General features: G+C 35.6%; 3 protein-coding genes across 5 annotated transcripts in view; all 3 read left to right on the top strand.

Annotated features, from left to right (window-relative positions):
- f13a1b (coagulation factor XIII, A1 polypeptide b) overlaps nt 1-17,022 on the top strand; it is an 89,931-nt gene that overhangs the window by 43,956 nt on the left and 28,953 nt on the right. The window lies entirely within an intron of this gene.
- LOC107197097 (uncharacterized) lies at nt 2,313-5,800 on the top strand. Of its 2 annotated transcripts, XM_049482233.1 has the most exons (3): nt 2,313-3,292; nt 4,008-4,347; nt 4,848-5,800. In XM_049482233.1, exons 1-2 carry the CDS (start codon nt 2,560-2,562, stop codon nt 4,322-4,324), a joined length of 1,050 nt encoding a protein of 349 aa, XP_049338190.1. In that variant the 5' UTR covers nt 2,313-2,559; the 3' UTR covers nt 4,325-4,347; nt 4,848-5,800. The 2 variants fall into 2 exon arrangements, with proteins under 2 accessions (XP_049338190.1, XP_049338189.1); XM_049482232.1 differs by having other exon boundaries at nt 4,008-5,800.
- On the top strand, nt 11,343-16,894 carry LOC111194221 (GTPase IMAP family member 7). Of its 2 annotated transcripts, none has more exons than XM_022677688.2 (5): nt 11,343-11,443; nt 11,563-11,604; nt 11,720-12,796; nt 13,766-13,801; nt 14,618-16,894. In XM_022677688.2, exons 1-5 carry the CDS (start codon nt 11,428-11,430, stop codon nt 14,872-14,874), a joined length of 1,428 nt encoding a protein of 475 aa, XP_022533409.1. In that variant the 5' UTR covers nt 11,343-11,427; the 3' UTR covers nt 14,875-16,894. The 2 variants fall into 2 exon arrangements, with proteins under 2 accessions (XP_022533409.1, XP_022533408.1); XM_022677687.2 differs by having other exon boundaries at nt 13,763-13,801.

Raw genomic sequence — 17,022 nt, 5'->3', positions numbered from 1 at the left:
AAACCGACTCCATGAGGATGGTATGAGGGCCCGACGTCCACAGATGGGGGTTGTGCTCACAGCCCAACACCGTACAGGACGCTTGCCATTTGTCAGAGAACACCAGGATTGGCAAATTCGCCACTGGCGCCTTGTGCTCTTCACAGATGAAAGCAGGTTCACACTGAGCACATGACAGACGTGACAGAGTCTGGAGACGCCGTGGAGAGCGGTCTGCTGCCTGCAACATCCTTCAGCATGACCGGTTTGGCAGTGGGTCAGTAATGGTGTGGGGTGGCATTTCTTTGGAGGGCCGCACAGCCCTCCATGTGCTCACCAGAGGTAGCCTGACTGCCATTAGGTACCGAGATGAGATCCTCAGACCCCCTGTGAGACCATATGCTGGTGCGGTTGGCCCTGGGTTCCTCCTAATGCAGGACAATGCTAGACCTCATGTGGCTGGAGTGTGTCAGCAGTTCCTGCAAGATGAAGGCATTGAAGCTATGGACTGGCCCGCCCGTTCCCCAGACCTGAATTCGATTGAGCACATCTGGGACATCATGTCTCGCTCCATCCACCAACGTCACGTTGCACCACAGACTGTCCAGGAGTTGGCGGATGCTTTAGTCCAGGTCTGGGAGGAGATCCCTCAGGAGACCATCCGCCACCTCATCAGGAGCATGCCCAGGCGTTGTAGGGAGGTCATACAGGCATGTGGAGGCCACACACAATACTGAGCCTCATTTTGACTTGTTTTAAGGACATTACATTAAAGTTGGATCAGCCTGTAGTGTGTTTTTTCACTTTAATTTTGTGTGTGGCTCCAAAGCCAGGCCTCCATTGGTTGATAAATTTGATTTTTGTGTGATTTTGTTGTCAGCACATTCAACTTTGTACAGAACAAAGTATTCAATGAGAATATTTCATTCATTCAGATCTAGGATGTGTTATTTGAGTGTTCCCTTTATTTTTTTGAGCAGTGTATATCTGTAATGCTGAAACTATTTTTCAAGTAAACTTTAATATATTTTAAATTCTAAGCTCTGACTCATTGGTCATCATTTCATGTTCTGAGATTTCCCACATCCGAGTTTCATCTAAGTCATGCTGTGGTAAATTACCCTACACTAGACAACGGCAACTTAAATTACAACAATATTTTTTCTAATATGGCAACAAATGTCCTTTTTGTAATTTCCTTGTTAACAAATTTTTTCAACCCCTTCAAGATTACCACTCGCAAGAACAGAGGTTTTAATCAGGTGTGTTTAATCAGGCATTGAAAGTCCCTGTAGATGTGAACAGAACCATAACCAACTTTTTGGACCAAGTATTTAGATAACAGACATTAAACATTTCAAGAGACACAATTAACACAATTAAAAGCTCCTTCCCTTTCCTGACCTGGAACAACATCCTGCTCTGACCATCCTGGCACCATCTGTTTTGATTTGCTTGTTGCTTTAGATTGGTTACCATTAGCACAGTTTTTCTTTAGGTAGAGTAGGGGATGAGTGTCATTTTTTGACTATCTTTTCTCCTGTTTTTTTAATAGGGAGTTAGGGTAGAATATTTATATACAGGCAAAAGTAGTTTAATTTAGTTTTGATGACATATCTGCACGCCCTTGTTATTTTCGTAGTCCTCATGAGGTAGAGTCACCTGTAATAGTTTTCTTAGCATCTTAAAAGAGTTCCTGACTGCTAAGCCATTTCCAGCAAACAGAGGGAGACATAGAATTGGATTAGTGGCAATTGGCAACATCTGTTCCTCCTTAAAATCGTTACATCAGATTAACCACCAAAATAATTGACAGACAAATAAACCAACAGATTCTTATTTTTCTTAATGTGATCAGTTTCTAGTCCTGCATGCTGTTTTACTACCTGCTATCTCCAACAATCTATTTGATCTTTTCAGGGGTTTGACCGAGAGTCCAGGCTGTAATTCAGGATAATAACTCCTACAAGTGATGGCCCACAGACTTTGTAAGTCATGTTTTTACAAGCATTCTTTGTATTTAGTATATAGATTGTATTGCAATTTATTTTTACATTTTGACTAAAAACTGAATCTGAAACATGTCATTTGTATTGAGTCAAAATATCATGATTAATAGAAATGCTCAAAAAGGACTTATAATGACTAACATGTTTGCACATAAAATTGAAATATGTGTATGCTTATGTATATAAATACATTGATGTTGTGTTTTCATACTTTGCAGTTGATGATTCATCCATAGTGGCAGGTAAGAAGATAAATCATTTAACTGACAAAAGGTAATAAAGGTGATAAATTTAAGGCACTTAAAATAAATATATCCTTTTTACAGAATTCCATCCCCTTTTTGATGAGCTGCACATTGTGCTTATTGGTTGCCATTATGCAGGAAAAAATACAGTTGGGAATGCAATTCTTAGAAAGAAAGTCTTTACATACAAAACAACATATGAAAGACATAATGCTAAGAGAGAACGTGCTGTATTTGGAAGGAGGATTGCCATAGTTCGTGTGCCTGGATGGTATGGGGACCTGGACAATGGACAACCTGAAATCAATCAAGAGATACGAGACTGTATGAAAGAATTTCAAAAGGGTCCACATGCAATTATTTTGTGTGTAACAGAAAGATCAACTGTAACAAACAAAACAATGAAGACCCTGGAGAGTCTCCTGACTGACAGAGTCTGGGATCACACACTCATAGTATTTACCAAAGGGAAAAATTTGAAAACCGAAAACATTGACAAACACATAAAGGACAAGGACTTGCAAGTGCTGTGGGAAACATGCGGAAAAAGACACCACATTCTCACAAAATGGCCAAGTCTTGAGCAGTCCAGAAAGCTGATTGAAGACATTGAGGAAATGGTTGCAAAAAAGTCAATTTCCTTTACCTTTTCCATACCAGAGATGAGGAGACCTGAGGAATTCCAAGCAGAGAAAAGTAAATTGCTGGAGCGCATCCAAGTCAAGATAAATCTACTTGAGAAAGATGCATCAAAGGATGTGAAGAGAAGAGCAAGGGGGAATTCTGAAAAAGTAAGACTAAAAGATCTTCAAAAACATGTAGAAGAAACAATTCAGCTTCAATCTCAAAGCTCAAGAGCAGTGATTCAGTCACAATTGTCAACATGTAGCCAAGCAGATGGAGGACGTCCACCATGTGATACACTGATGTTTTCAAGGACCGCAACATTGGAACAAAGGTCCAATAATCCAGGCTTGGAAGCAACACTAACTCTCGAGGAGGAACAGTCAGTACTGAGGACACCACCCCCCTACAGCTATGACACCATACCCTTAAGGAGTAAGTGCTATTACACGCTTGTTAAGGTGTTTTTATGTGGTTGCTATGGTGTTTGAAGTGATCGCTAGGGTATTGATAAGTGGCTAATTTGATTTCTAAGGTGTCATATGGGATCAGAGGTGTTGCTAGTGTATTTTTATAACTTGTGTCAAGTCAGTAAAAATTTAGCAAAAATTCTTTAGAATTTCAGTCATATAAGGGGATCTAGTTGTGATGCAGAACAGACTGTATACAGAAAACTTCAATCAATACATTTGGTGTAAAGTAAAAACAAATTATAGCTTATTTAGCTGATGTTTTTGATAAAGTTGATTTATTTATTAATGAGCTATGGGTTTTTATTAAGATTGTTGTTGAGAATACATAGAAAATGGTTTTGATATTTGACATTTTTGTTTGTACACTCATTGAGGCCTCCATACTCAAACTCAACTGTTTTACCTGGCTTAATTGCTAAAGACAGTATGGTTCCACTCTGTAGAAGTACAGGTTTCTCACTCAGTGGGACAGTGGAAGAAGCTATTTTAACCAATCTTGTAACAAAGCCCAGTGTCTAATCAGACCAAACAATCATTTAATTTCTGTAGACATAACTTCATTTTGCAGCAATGCAGGTTGTGTAATAATTGTGTATATGATGTGGAACCCTAATTAGACTTTTCTGCATGTGATTTATTAATCTATTTAATATTATTATTATTTTTTTTAATTCAAGGACCTACATTGATATCAAGTCCAGGCAGGCAGGACTTGCGTGGTTGGGGTTCCACTTTGGTCAATGTCTTGGAAGAGCTAAAGGATCAACAGTTCGATAATATGAAATGTAAGATCGGTTTCAGAAATGAATGGAAAATTGCCAGAAGCAAACTGGATGGCAGCAGAGCTGATGTAGCAGAGCTCATGATTCAAACCTGGGGTGAATACCAGTGCATCATCAACATTCGTGATATCATGAAGGACATCCCGCGCAACGACCAAGCCATAACAAGTTTAATCATGCCATTTCTGGAGGTGATTGGAGAGACATGGTAGTCTGAATTGCTGGCGGACAATTTGTAAGTGATTTTACCGATTTATACTTATGTATTGTATATAGGGCTGTCAACGTTAAAGCGTTAACACGCGCTGTTAATTTAGAATCAGTGACGCGTTACTATTTTTTTAACGCAAGTTAATTAAGGCACCAAGTTTGACCCCTACTAATATACATATAATTGCATTTTACATTTCTTACATTTCTTACATCTTTATTTGCATTTAAATATTCACTATAATAATTTACATCTGAAGAAAAACAAATGCGATTAATCACAGTTAATCACAGAATTTTGTTGTGATTAATCGGATTAAATTTTTTAATCGATTGACACCCCTAATTGTTTATAATATGAAGGTAAATGTTTATACCCTTACTCAATGTATACCTTAAAAAGTACTTTTTTTTCTTACATTGTCATTTAAACCTTCTTTACAAATCGTTCAGATTTTTCTTTTTTTTGTACGTATTTTTTATATTACTTTTATTGTTATTGACATTCACTTTCATTTCTGTCAGTCTGACTGCAGTACTAGAGACCCCAGGCTTTCTTCCATCTACCACACCTGATTCAACACAGACTGCTCATTTGGTTATGGAGTGTTAAAGAACAGAAACAGACTGTAAGACTTTAAGTCTGTTTTTGTGAGGTTCAGGGGTTCAAAATATGGGCAGTGGCTATACAAATTGGAAGCCCAGATTGTCCATGAACTTAGAGAACAGGTGTTTTGCCAAATATAAGTAACAGTTACAATTGCTGTAGCACTAAAAACAGAGGGAATGACATCAGGAAAGAGAGAAACAAAATCTACTAGTGTGTTACATTTATTCTCAAGCTTCTCTTCTGCATTTTGAAAAGTTAAAAAAATAAGCTCACATTTCATTTAAATGAACCATTTGAACAGTGTGCATTGTTTGGAAAGTTTAATAATAATTTGCTTAGTATTAAAGAACGTTCAGTTTTCTACAGACAATTAGAGTGGATCAATTGCAAATCTGTAATCAGCAGCATGCTTACATTTTTTTACATTTGTAAACTAAAGGATAGTTATAAGTAAATATGTCTTATTTTGTCTTTATTTGCAACCTAATCAATCTGTAAATAACTTATATTTTGAAACAAACATTCACATTTATTGTAAATATTATTACTAATATGTTTTCTCTAGGCGAAATTTGCTATTGATTTTAATGTATTATGATTACAATGACTGTTTGTTGTTGTATGTACCTGAAAACATTGTCATTCTGTACTGTTGAAACAATGCATATGACCATAATCTATTCTTAAATAAATATACATTTATTATTTGCTATGTAATTAAGGACATATTGGCATACATGTAATCATCATCCATATCATCATAATACACTTCTAAACAAAGTCTACTAAGCAAATGAAACATGGAGGTGCTGCAGATAATGTTAAAGTAATTCAAATAAATATACATAAAATATTGACAGTGTGTTGGTTAAATCGTTGGAGTAAATCGTTCACATTAAAATTGCTTGTCTCAAATACTAGGTGTGAAGTTAACACCCTTTAAATGCACTCATATACTGTACATCTCATCTCTCATTAGTTGACAGTCTTTCAGTCATGAGGTAAAAGTCACATTTCCCACCAAAGTGTGAGACAAAATAATCAGAGGATAACTCTCTGAAGCTGAGACTGGGTGTGAAAGGGATTTTTTTAAAGAACATGCCAACAAAACATATAAGCAGTCTACAAAAACAGAAAACAAACATTGATGATTGAAGAGAAAGGTAATTGTCTCTGCTTTGAGGTGGGGGTTGAGCATATACAGGTTTGCAACCTAAAACCGTGCTTTATTCACATGCTGAAATATCCTGGTTGTGTTTCTGTAATTATAATTACTGTACATTACTGTCCATGGTGTTGGCACATGTGGCATGGGTTGTTTCCCATATTAAACTTGGCAACCAGGGTGTTGGCACATGCAGTAGTTAGCCCAGACATGAGCAGAGCCTTTAGGCCAGAATCAAATCTAGGTTAAAACTGGTTTAAAAAAAATAAAAAACTGGACCTGAAAAATGGCCAGAATGATTTTGTTATCTTATAACTGGGGAGTTTTTTTGTTGCTGTATTTTCACCCAAAACTCCAACCTTCTGACTGACACCTGTCTGCCATTTTCTTCATCAGCTTTTTAAGTCATGAAGTTGTGAAGTTCGTCAAACCCTTTAAGTTCAGTCTGGATCATGTATATTCCTCTGGAAGGGCCGGGAATCCTGTCAGTAAGTTCCAAGCTGTACTGATGACCGAAACTAAGTTAAATTCTAACTTAAGTTTCATAGGGCAAAGCATCACCCTTACCTAGTTGTGTCTGCTATAGGCACTCTGAATTCTTTGTAGTGGACTATAAAACTTACACCCCAACATGTTAAGTGATGGAATAAACCATCAGAAAGTGAAGTGTGATTGATTGTGCTTCACAACATAATTGCTTTTTTCTTTCAATTGAATGGAGCATTTCAGCACTCTCAGGGCAGACACAACCAAGTTAGATAAAGACAAGCTGCAGAAGGACCCTATCCACATTGGACTAGCATGTTTAGAGAACTGTGCCCAGTAATGCAAACACAATCTATGTTGTTGTGTAATATGGTAGCTGTTTTATAATTTAATTATGTGCCTCAGACATTACTAACAGCATAGACACAACAACATCTTGCACTTGCACTGCGTGTATGTATATCTTATCTACAATGTTTTTTCTTAAAAGTTACCCAGGTAAACAGTGCTGGTTGTTGAAATTAAGATAAATTGAGAAACACATTTCTTCAGATTTAAGTTCTTTCAGTTTCATTCAAAAGATCACATCCACAGAAGATGGAACTTGAGGCTACTTATAAATACAGTTTCAGTTTTTGTAAACAGACATCTTTCTAAGAGCTTCCAGTACATGTGAGCAAGCCAGAAGCAAAGTGTTTTGTAAATACAGGATACAAGAAGTATGACTGGAAATAAGATCATGGGGTCAACGCTTACAAAACAGGTATACCAGGGTAAAGAATACCAGGATGTACATCTTTAACAAGTGTATCATGTACATACACAAATACAAAGAACGCCAACCTCACCGGCCCCCACCTCAGACTACAAATACAAATTTGTGCTGCTTACAGCTGATCCATGGTAACCATTTTTAAACAGCTTATTCACATTTAGGTCTTTAGGCACTTAAGTAATGTGATCAAACATAAAAATATAAATATTACATTTGATATATTTATGTAAATGTGTCTGCTATATTGTACATGCTATTGAGAATGGGTATGCATAAACAGCATCATGAACAATATATGTGGTAAGGATTACATATTATATTTAGGATACTCTGTATATACACTATATTGCCAAAAGTATCCGTTGACCTGCATTGTGTTTGTACAGGTGGATGGAGCTGCTCTGCAAAGCAATGAAACTGCTCTGTTTCAATGAGACTGTTCTGTTTTCTTGTTTTTAAACTACACCAAAATAAATCTTACACAGTAGTAAACATGTTAACCAGACTGAAACCAAATTTTCAGAAAAGAAACTCATGATTTACTCAGTGTTTAGGAACTTCAGCATAGATGAAGCATTTTTAGTATAAAGCAGTAAACCATCAAATGTACTATGCCTTTTAATATTCATGTGTGGGACGGACCATTTGCACTGGGGCTCATAAGTTCATATAGTATCTTATTTAACTTTATTTGCTGTAATATTTCTACTATCCTGCAAATTACTGTACCCAGACTGTGTAATGTGAATACCGTGACAATTGTGCTGTGCTTAGTATGACCAGGGTAAAACCAATGCATTTTGATGTCACGTTGATTTTGAGTTGACCACAGTTCTCAGTTTCTCAGTAACTGCTTTGAGAAGTTGGTTTTGATTCACAGTATAGGAATCGATACTACCAAACCCAAATGCCTTTAAGTAGAACTACTCCACCAAGAATGTAACTTGTTCACCTGGATTGATCAAATATGTGCAGCAAGGGCATGCCAGAATGCTGTATAATGACTTAGTATCTGGCTTTTAAAGGCCCTTAAATGGTCTTTCTCCAAAACAGGCTATCTTTCTCAAAAAACACCTTTTTCCCACAGGGATGCGTACTGAATCCTTTGCTGCAAATTCTGTTTTCCCAGGCATCATTGAAACTATGTTTTCTGTTGTCAATGGTTACTAAGGAAACTGGCTAGGGTTAATAAGCACACACCCATCTTAATCCGTTTCATACAGGAAAATACTTCAGTGGGAGAAGAAGGCTACTTAGCTTATCTCTGGCACAACATTTCCTTGTATCAAGGACATCTACACTGAGGGATATGTAAGGAAGTATGGTACATCAAGACTCCCAAGACACAGAATATTAAGGATACAGGATTAGGTCCTCTAGATTTGTAAAAAAAAAAAAATAATAAATAAATTCTGGCAGGAAGGCAGAGTCCTAAACAGAGTTGTTAGTTTAGTATTTACACTAAACTGCTATCTCTGCCCTCAGCCCCCAGTCTTTTATATACATAGGCACTTCAATTCGTCTGTATTGTTAGAGATTAATAATAATACAGAAAATATCCCTGACCCACATTATTTACTTTTTAGTAGACTTTTTGTTTGCTTTCAAGTCTCAGCTGTCTTGTGCTTAAAGACTATTGTTTTTCCATAACTTATTGTATACAGTGTGCAGCATACTGCCTGCGTTTATTACATTTATTATTTGCTTATCTTCTGTGGTTTCATGTAAGATATACTGAAAAAAAGGTGTTTCTTACTCAATATGTCTATAAAGAGATTTTTTTTTGTTAGCAAAACAGCAATGTTGGGTGTAGTACATTGTCTATACCAGTGTTTCTCAACCAGGGTGCCGCGGCACCCTGGGGTGCCGTCTGGCTTCATCGGGGGTGCCGTCAAAATATTGCGCCTCACGTGCATATTTCCTTTCCAGAGTCAGCTCGTGTCGGGGTGTGTCCCAAATCACAGGCAGCACTAATCGCGCTAATTGTGACGCGCTATTTTATTTCATATTCCGCCAGCAACACCCCCCGTTCTCACCTGAAGTACTGCGCCAGCACCCCCCCCCCCCCCCCCCCCCCCGTAAACTGGGGTGCCTTGACATCTCGCATATATTTAAAGGGTGACGTGATAGAAAAAAGGTTGAGAAACACTGGTCTATACCATTAAATGTTTTCAAATCTTAAGAACAGATGACAACAGCAGACAAAAAAGATGCAACGTAAGAAATACATCTATAAAATGTATAATACATTTTCTAAATTATTGCCACTTGTGAATTATGTAGATTGAATTTGTGTTACCATTTACAGACAACAAATACAGTAGAGTAGGTTGGATTTTGTGCAAAAGAAGTCACTCTTACTCTTATAAATGTTAAAGTATTTTTTCCCTGTGAAAATATTTTAAAATACTTTAAAATCTTTTACTCTGACACTGATTTTTAAAACAGCTAAATCAGTCAGCCTCAGGTAGAACACCACATACATATATTTTGCAAAAAAAAAAAAAAAGATACTTTTTAAAAATATATATGTAGGGCGGAATACACTTAGAAATGAAGTGATTGACAGTCATGGATGGAACAGACTGTCTGCATTACATCGAGTATCTGAGTTGTAGTCTGGCTGTCTAGGCTTATTTATTAGAACTACAGTACAATGATGGTGATGAGCATTTTGATGGGCCAAGGAAAGGTTTAATTCATATGATCATTTTTACCACTGTAATGCAGGCAACAATACTGGAATAGAGACCCATGGAGGAAGTTTATACTAATCTGACTTCTGTTTCATAATAAACAGGAAATATACTCACACGAACAATGGTTTGTTGATACAAGTGACAGCCATAGTAAAAATTACCACTTTTATTCTTTGATTAGGGTACATTGTAAATGATATAAACATGTTTATGTAAATCGTATTGTTTTATTTTCAATCCAATACGAATGAATTGAAATTGATACATTGTAAGCATTTCCAGTATGTCTAATTCTAGGGAGAACTAGCACATATAAGAATGAAATGAATGAGTAGCTCATCGTAAAGTTCCATTATATTTAAAACAGTGCTGTCAACATTAATAAGTTAAGGCATGCAATTGATCTGGATACATACATTTTTACCACATTTTTTACCACACATAATGGAAGTAGTATTTAGTTTCAGGGTCCACAGAATTACTGTCGCAAACAGAATGCATCTTTTGATATGGATATTACATGTTTTTAGTTATTTGTATCCATTCTGTAGACGATCAGCCTACAGTTACTGAATCATGGGAAAATATCAGCAGACGGTATGGCAACAACAGCAAATTTAACAAAACATTTTGCAAGCAAGAAAAAGTTTTAATTTTAAGGAAAAATTAAGATAATGAATTGTATCACTGCACTGAAATGACAGAGGGATATTACATTTTTCCTGTTTCAGTTATGCATTTCCTCAGTTACAGACAGCTCAAAGGAAGCACAACTTGATTTATGCAAAAGAAACAGTAAACAGCAAGTAGATTCAGATGACTGGTCAGGAACTCTCCACATCACACTGAGCAACACTGAGCAGAACCAAACAGGTTTGTACCATATCTTAATAAGTTACACATTTGAGGAATGTGAGGAATAACAGTTACACTAACAAGTTATATAGTGTTTGCTGGCAAGTTTAGTTTAGTACAGTATAGTAAAGTATTTTGTGGTAATGGTACTAAATATTGGTAAAATGGTACAAGATATTGATACTGAATATACAAGTTTACCAGAGGACACTGTAGGATTTAGAAGGTTTTTATGAACACATATATTTAATTTAGGTATATGATGTATTTAGAATAATTATATTTTTTGTGTTACTATATATATTAAGAATAATGTTATTGCTTAAATATTCCAGATCTTTCTTTACATTAATATTTTAATATTATCAAGAATAATGCCATCTTATGATAGAATAAGAAATTATTTTAAATCTGCACCCAAATGAGGAAATCTCTGGAATTAAAAAAAAAATCTCTGTCTACTTGCCAGATGGTTGTTCAGCTCATGAATGGGTGTGTAACAAAATAATAAATAAATGGGATCTAAAATATGTGAGTGCAACTCTTTACATTGTTTATATAAGGAATGTTTTATTTTCAATATTACAAATATAAATAATGTAAAATCTAAATAAAATGCAACATATTTTTTTATATTGGTCAATCAACAGCCAGATCTGCTGATGGCCACCATCCCTCATATACAGATGATGGTAAGAGGTTTTTTTGTATCTCCAGAATGTATTATCTACTTTGCATGTCATGCAGTAACACTATCCTGTTCCAGTTTATTTGAATCAATGTGATAAAGTCTTGTTTTTGTTTTAGAAAGCATACCTCTTTTTGATAAGCTCAAACTTGTGCTTATTGGCTGTCATAAAGCTGGGAAAAATAGAATTGGAAATGCCATTCTCGGGAAGAAAGCCTTCACACACAAGAATTTTCTAACAAAAGAATACTTGAAGTGCAAAAAAACAATTTTTGGAAGACGCATTTCTGTGATTCGTGTTCCTGGTTGGTCTGGAGATTTGAGCTCTGAAGATAACACGCAAGAAAATGTTCGGCAGGTGATAAAGGACAGCGTGTGGTCCTTCAAACATGGACCTAATGCCATCATACTGGTGGTGAAAAAGCACACTGAACTTTCAGAGACTACAATAAGAACATTACAAACACTTTTGGGAGACAGTGTTTCTACACATATTTTAGTTGCTTCCACAGATGGAAAAAGGATTTCACTTGCTACCATAAGTGAACACTATTGCAACAAACAAACAATTATTAAAACATACAGAAACAGGAATCGCTTCTTTTGGAGAAGAACATGTAGAAAGCAGCACATGAAGTTAATAGAAACAATTGAAGATTTTATGGTGAGAAAAAATGCCATTCATTTCTGTCCTACAGGAAAAGAGGAAGCGAAACCTGTACTGCAGCTTATGCAATTGAAAATAGTGGTGAATAGACTGATTCAGAGGATATCAGGCCTTTCTGGGTCCATCTCAAAATTGCACTCAGGCAAGAAGACAGAGACAAATAAGCTGCAAAAAAACAAAGAATTAAAAAATGAAGAAATAAGAAAACTACAAGATGCATTGAAACAAAAAGAGGAAGCACTAAAAGTAATGAAAGAGAAATGGTTACAGCCAAATCAAAGTGCAGAAAGGTTCTCTGCCCAGCATGGAAGAATAACACAGGTTGAGGATGATGGAACAAGAGAAGATCTTCAGAGAAACATAACAAAAGATCAAAGAATTGAGCAAAAAAAAGTAGCCAAAAAAAGTCAGAATGGAAAAAAAATTAAGTACACATTGAAAAGAAAACCAAGAAAGCAAGCACAAAGAAAGCCTTGGAGAAAGACAAGAAAAAGAGATGCACTGGAATTGGTCCCACTGCATTCAGCAGGTAACTTGCAAAAGAGTATATATTACACACATTTGCAACATAAAATACTGAATTGCTGCATTTTTAAACTGAGAGAAGTAGGATAATAATTTTGACAAATTGCCCCTTATCTAGACTGTCTGCCAGCCAGACTCCATTGTTACCAATATATTTTTTTGATCCAACAAAGGTTGGGTTTGGGTTGAGAGTACTAACACTAGCCTCTGCAAGCCTTTTATAGGGCAGCAGGGGAAGCACCTTTATGATGCTTGTGGCAAGACCCAATGTTGGCTCCAGGGTTCTCCAACCCTGCTACTTTACAGCAATCTTTAACTCCCATCACTAGTCAATCCCATGGATTGGATGGAGGTGCCCCAGTTCTGACGCATCAAGGCACAGGGACAGATCAGGCCAAATTTAGTACATGTTTCCTCTTCTTCCATACCCATGCCTTTGATCAGAGAATCTCTGAAAGAACATTTTGGTTTTTGGCATTTGCAAACATCTGTCCAAAGTGGTGCCGTAAGACTAGCATGAGATCAATCAAATTGCTTTGCAGCTTCACTTTCACTGGTTAACCAGTATTCCTTGCTAGAGGTACACCATGAAGACAAAATAAAAAGTTGGGGAATGGGTAGAAAATAAAACACAACACCAGAAAAGCTAAATAAAGTCACCAATCATCCCCTGGAGTTCAGTTACATCCGTTATTATGGAATAGGAGGAGTACTACACATAGGTAGAGCAGGCCTGCCCAAACTGAGTGACTATATAAGAAGGGGTCTATAGTGAGGGAGGCCACCAAGACATGTATGACTGTTTGCATATTAGTAACAGTGTGTGTTGGGGTTAATTGTGTTTTGTGATTTAAAAAACTAAAGACAGTGCATTAGTATACTGTATTTAAAATCAAATAGTTTGATTTGATAACATCTAAAACCCTTAATAATAGTGTTCTATTTTATTTTATTTTATTTTTTGGGGAAGAAGCAACACCAATTGATGAAGAACCTCAGGCAGGTGAAGGTAAGAGATATTTCTGACATACTTTTTAGATCAGTATCAAAATAATGTCTTTACTTCTGTTATTTCACATGTTAAATGTTGGTAGATTCTAAAGGCCTTTATTTTAGACAAGGATCTGTCAGAGTTCCTGTCCCTTGGGTATTTAGTTATACTTTGTATAACAGCTGACTGCCTGACCACAGTGTTGTAGGTCATAAGAGCAAGTTACCATTTTCTTTACTGCATAGTGTGACTTCATGCTGGCTAAAAACTGCAATTCAGTTATTCTGTGTTGGATTAATGTACCCTTTTAATGGGAAAATAGTCTAACAGAAGGGAAGCACATAATATGCTGTATTAAGAAACAAAAACACAAGCTAACCATCCCTGAATAAACAGTACATATTATCACCAAAAGATGAAGAGAATTTGGAGAAATCCCAGTGTGTAAGGGGCTAGGCCGAAAGTCAGTACTGATCTTTGGTGGTGGCACTGCATTAAACACAGACATTATTTTGTAATGGAAATCACAGCATGGGCCAAGAAATCACTGCCCACTGTCCTCATTCCACAAATGAAAGTTAAAGATTAATGCAAAGAAAAAGCCACATGTCAATACCATTTATAAATGTTGCCTTCTTCTTTGGGCCAAAGCTAATTTTAAATGTACAATTTTGATGAATCTAACCACAGTCCATATTACATTAAAACTAACACTAAATATATAATATTTAAAATGTACAGGGATTTGCAGAATTGTATAATTTAGTAGTGGGAGTTATATAACATATTAAATGTTGTATGATAACTGTATAATTTTTGACTGCTTTCACTCAGGTGTTGAGTTCGTGGACAGGTTCCGTGCAGACCTCATTGAAAGAGTTGTGTCAGTGGAACCTATTCTCGATGAAATGTTACAGTTAATTGGCGTTGATAAGTATTCAAAAGTCAGACAAGCTAAAACAAGCCAGGAAAAAATGAGAGAACTCTACATCATCTTAGATGGAGGTGGGCAGAAGCTGAAAGAGGAATTCTACAGGAGTCTGCTGAAACACGAGGAGTTCCTAGTTGAAGACCTTCACCGTGTTTCTTAAACCCCTTTCAACCTAGGGTATGCCTACATTGTTTTGTTCACAACTCTCTCTTTTGCAAACTTGAGTTCAATTATGTTTAAATATTATTCATTATAGTAAAGGAAAACATATATATTATATCATGGCTATAATATTAACTGTACATGTAAATAACAATGCAGGATATTACATAAAATAGAACAAAAACAGAAAGCGAACAAAAGAGATTTGAATCATTTTTCAAGTACAACATGGTTACATCCTACTAAAGGACTATGCCGTATGCTCAAGAGGTGGGAACCTTCAAAGTACTTAATTTTCGTAGTGAAACCTTTATTGTGTGAAACACAGACAGAGCTAAGGTTTGATATTGTAATCTATGTTCAGAATTTTGTAAACTTGTGCCTGACCCTTCTGCTCTATCATTTTTTTTTAAATGCGTTCTTCACCCTAAACCTTTATCTAGCCAAGCATACTGTACAAGTTTTACAAAAGTATTGGGTTTGAACAGTAAACAGTAAAAAATGTTAAGGCTGTGTCCAAAACTGTGCCATTTCACTATTTCCTACAAGTGAATTTTCTGATCAATATATAGAGCAATATGTTGGACAAGTTTGGCTAAATTTCAATAGAATGGAAAAGAATCAGACCACAGAGTCTATATTTCATATCGTCATTGTGCTGGGCTTATTCTGTTATTTTTTTGTTTGCTTGAGTCTTATTTTACATTATATACTGTATCATAGTTTATACATTATTTACAGACTGTACACTGATCAATACATAAAAAGATTTATATCTTATGTTGGTCTATTTTTCATGTCTGAACCCATGAGCTCCACATACTTCCAGGTTTCAAGAGTAACATGTGTATGACATTTACATGATAAGGAGATAATGTATTTTACATTTTATATTTACATATAGTTAAAAGATGGAGAAGCATAATAAGTGTGTGTTTGTTTAAATAACAGTCACAGAGCAAGTTAATCTGGACACTAGATGGTAGCAAAGAGCCATGTATTTAATGCTGTGCTGAAGTGACTGATGGAGACTGACTTCAGGAAAGGCATGTTTTTTCCCTTCACTATAATGGACATTTTCTTTCTGGACGGTCAATAAGTTAGTGTTGATCCAGGCCCATTGAGGAACATATCTGCAATGCTGGAACTTTAAAATACATTGATATCATCCTATTGTTGTAACTTGTAAATAACCACATAAAATAAGATATTCAGCAATAGGCCATTGTGAACTTTGTCAGTAAACTGAAGCAGGAGGACAGTCATCTCTGCACACAACTGTTGGCTGAGGTGCTATAAGTGTAACTTTCTTTCTGTAATATTTGGCTATTTTACAATATTTTCCATAAAAAAACAGTTAGTGCCTTGATACAAGATGTGAATGTTTTCTCAGTTTGTGAATATTATTTGCGATTTTGTGCAATGTATTTTTTTCTGTTTTAGATCTCAATTATCCACTTTCTTAGGAGATTATAACTTGGATTATAATTTCTAATAGTCTCCTTAAACACATGCACACAAATGTAATATTGTTGGAAACTGTTGGAAGTTGTGCTTTTCCTGATAAAATTATATACTGTATTTTAAAGAGTGTGATTTCTGGCAAGCTAGAAATTTGTTCATATGTTCATATGTCTATGTCAAAATTTGTATGTGAACTTTTTTAATTGTTGTAGAAAGGTAAAACCATACATGTTATTAGAGCATGTCTAACAGTAAATGTGTCTGTGCTGACTCAGGATACATACATGTTTAGTAAAAGCAGCATTATAAAATATATATATATTTCTTTTAATTAACTACTTGCTACACATTTTCTAAGACAAATACACAAAATCAGTGGATTTCAGATGTTTGATTGTAATGTCTATACTAAAACTACTGTTGCTGGGAAATACAGTTTTGCGCTGCCATGTCATCAGTATATTTTTATTTAGAACACATAATTCTTTAGTAAAATTTCTTTCAACCACTGACCATTAACCACTGTTTTGTACCAGGCAAATAGATAATATCTGTAGATTTTACTGTAATTTCTGTACTAAAATTATTATTTTTTTAAACAAATTTATGTTGTTTGACATTTGTTATTAAAACATTTATTAGTAATTTTAATTTAGTAGTAATGCCTTACTATTTATTAAAC

Source organism: Astyanax mexicanus, chromosome 8 (assembly GCF_023375975.1).
Source record: "Astyanax mexicanus isolate ESR-SI-001 chromosome 8, AstMex3_surface, whole genome shotgun sequence".
NCBI lineage: Eukaryota > Metazoa > Chordata > Actinopteri > Characiformes > Acestrorhamphidae > Astyanax > Astyanax mexicanus.
The sequence above is the reverse complement of the archived record's forward strand: the minus strand, read 5'-3'. Positions and strand labels throughout refer to the sequence as shown.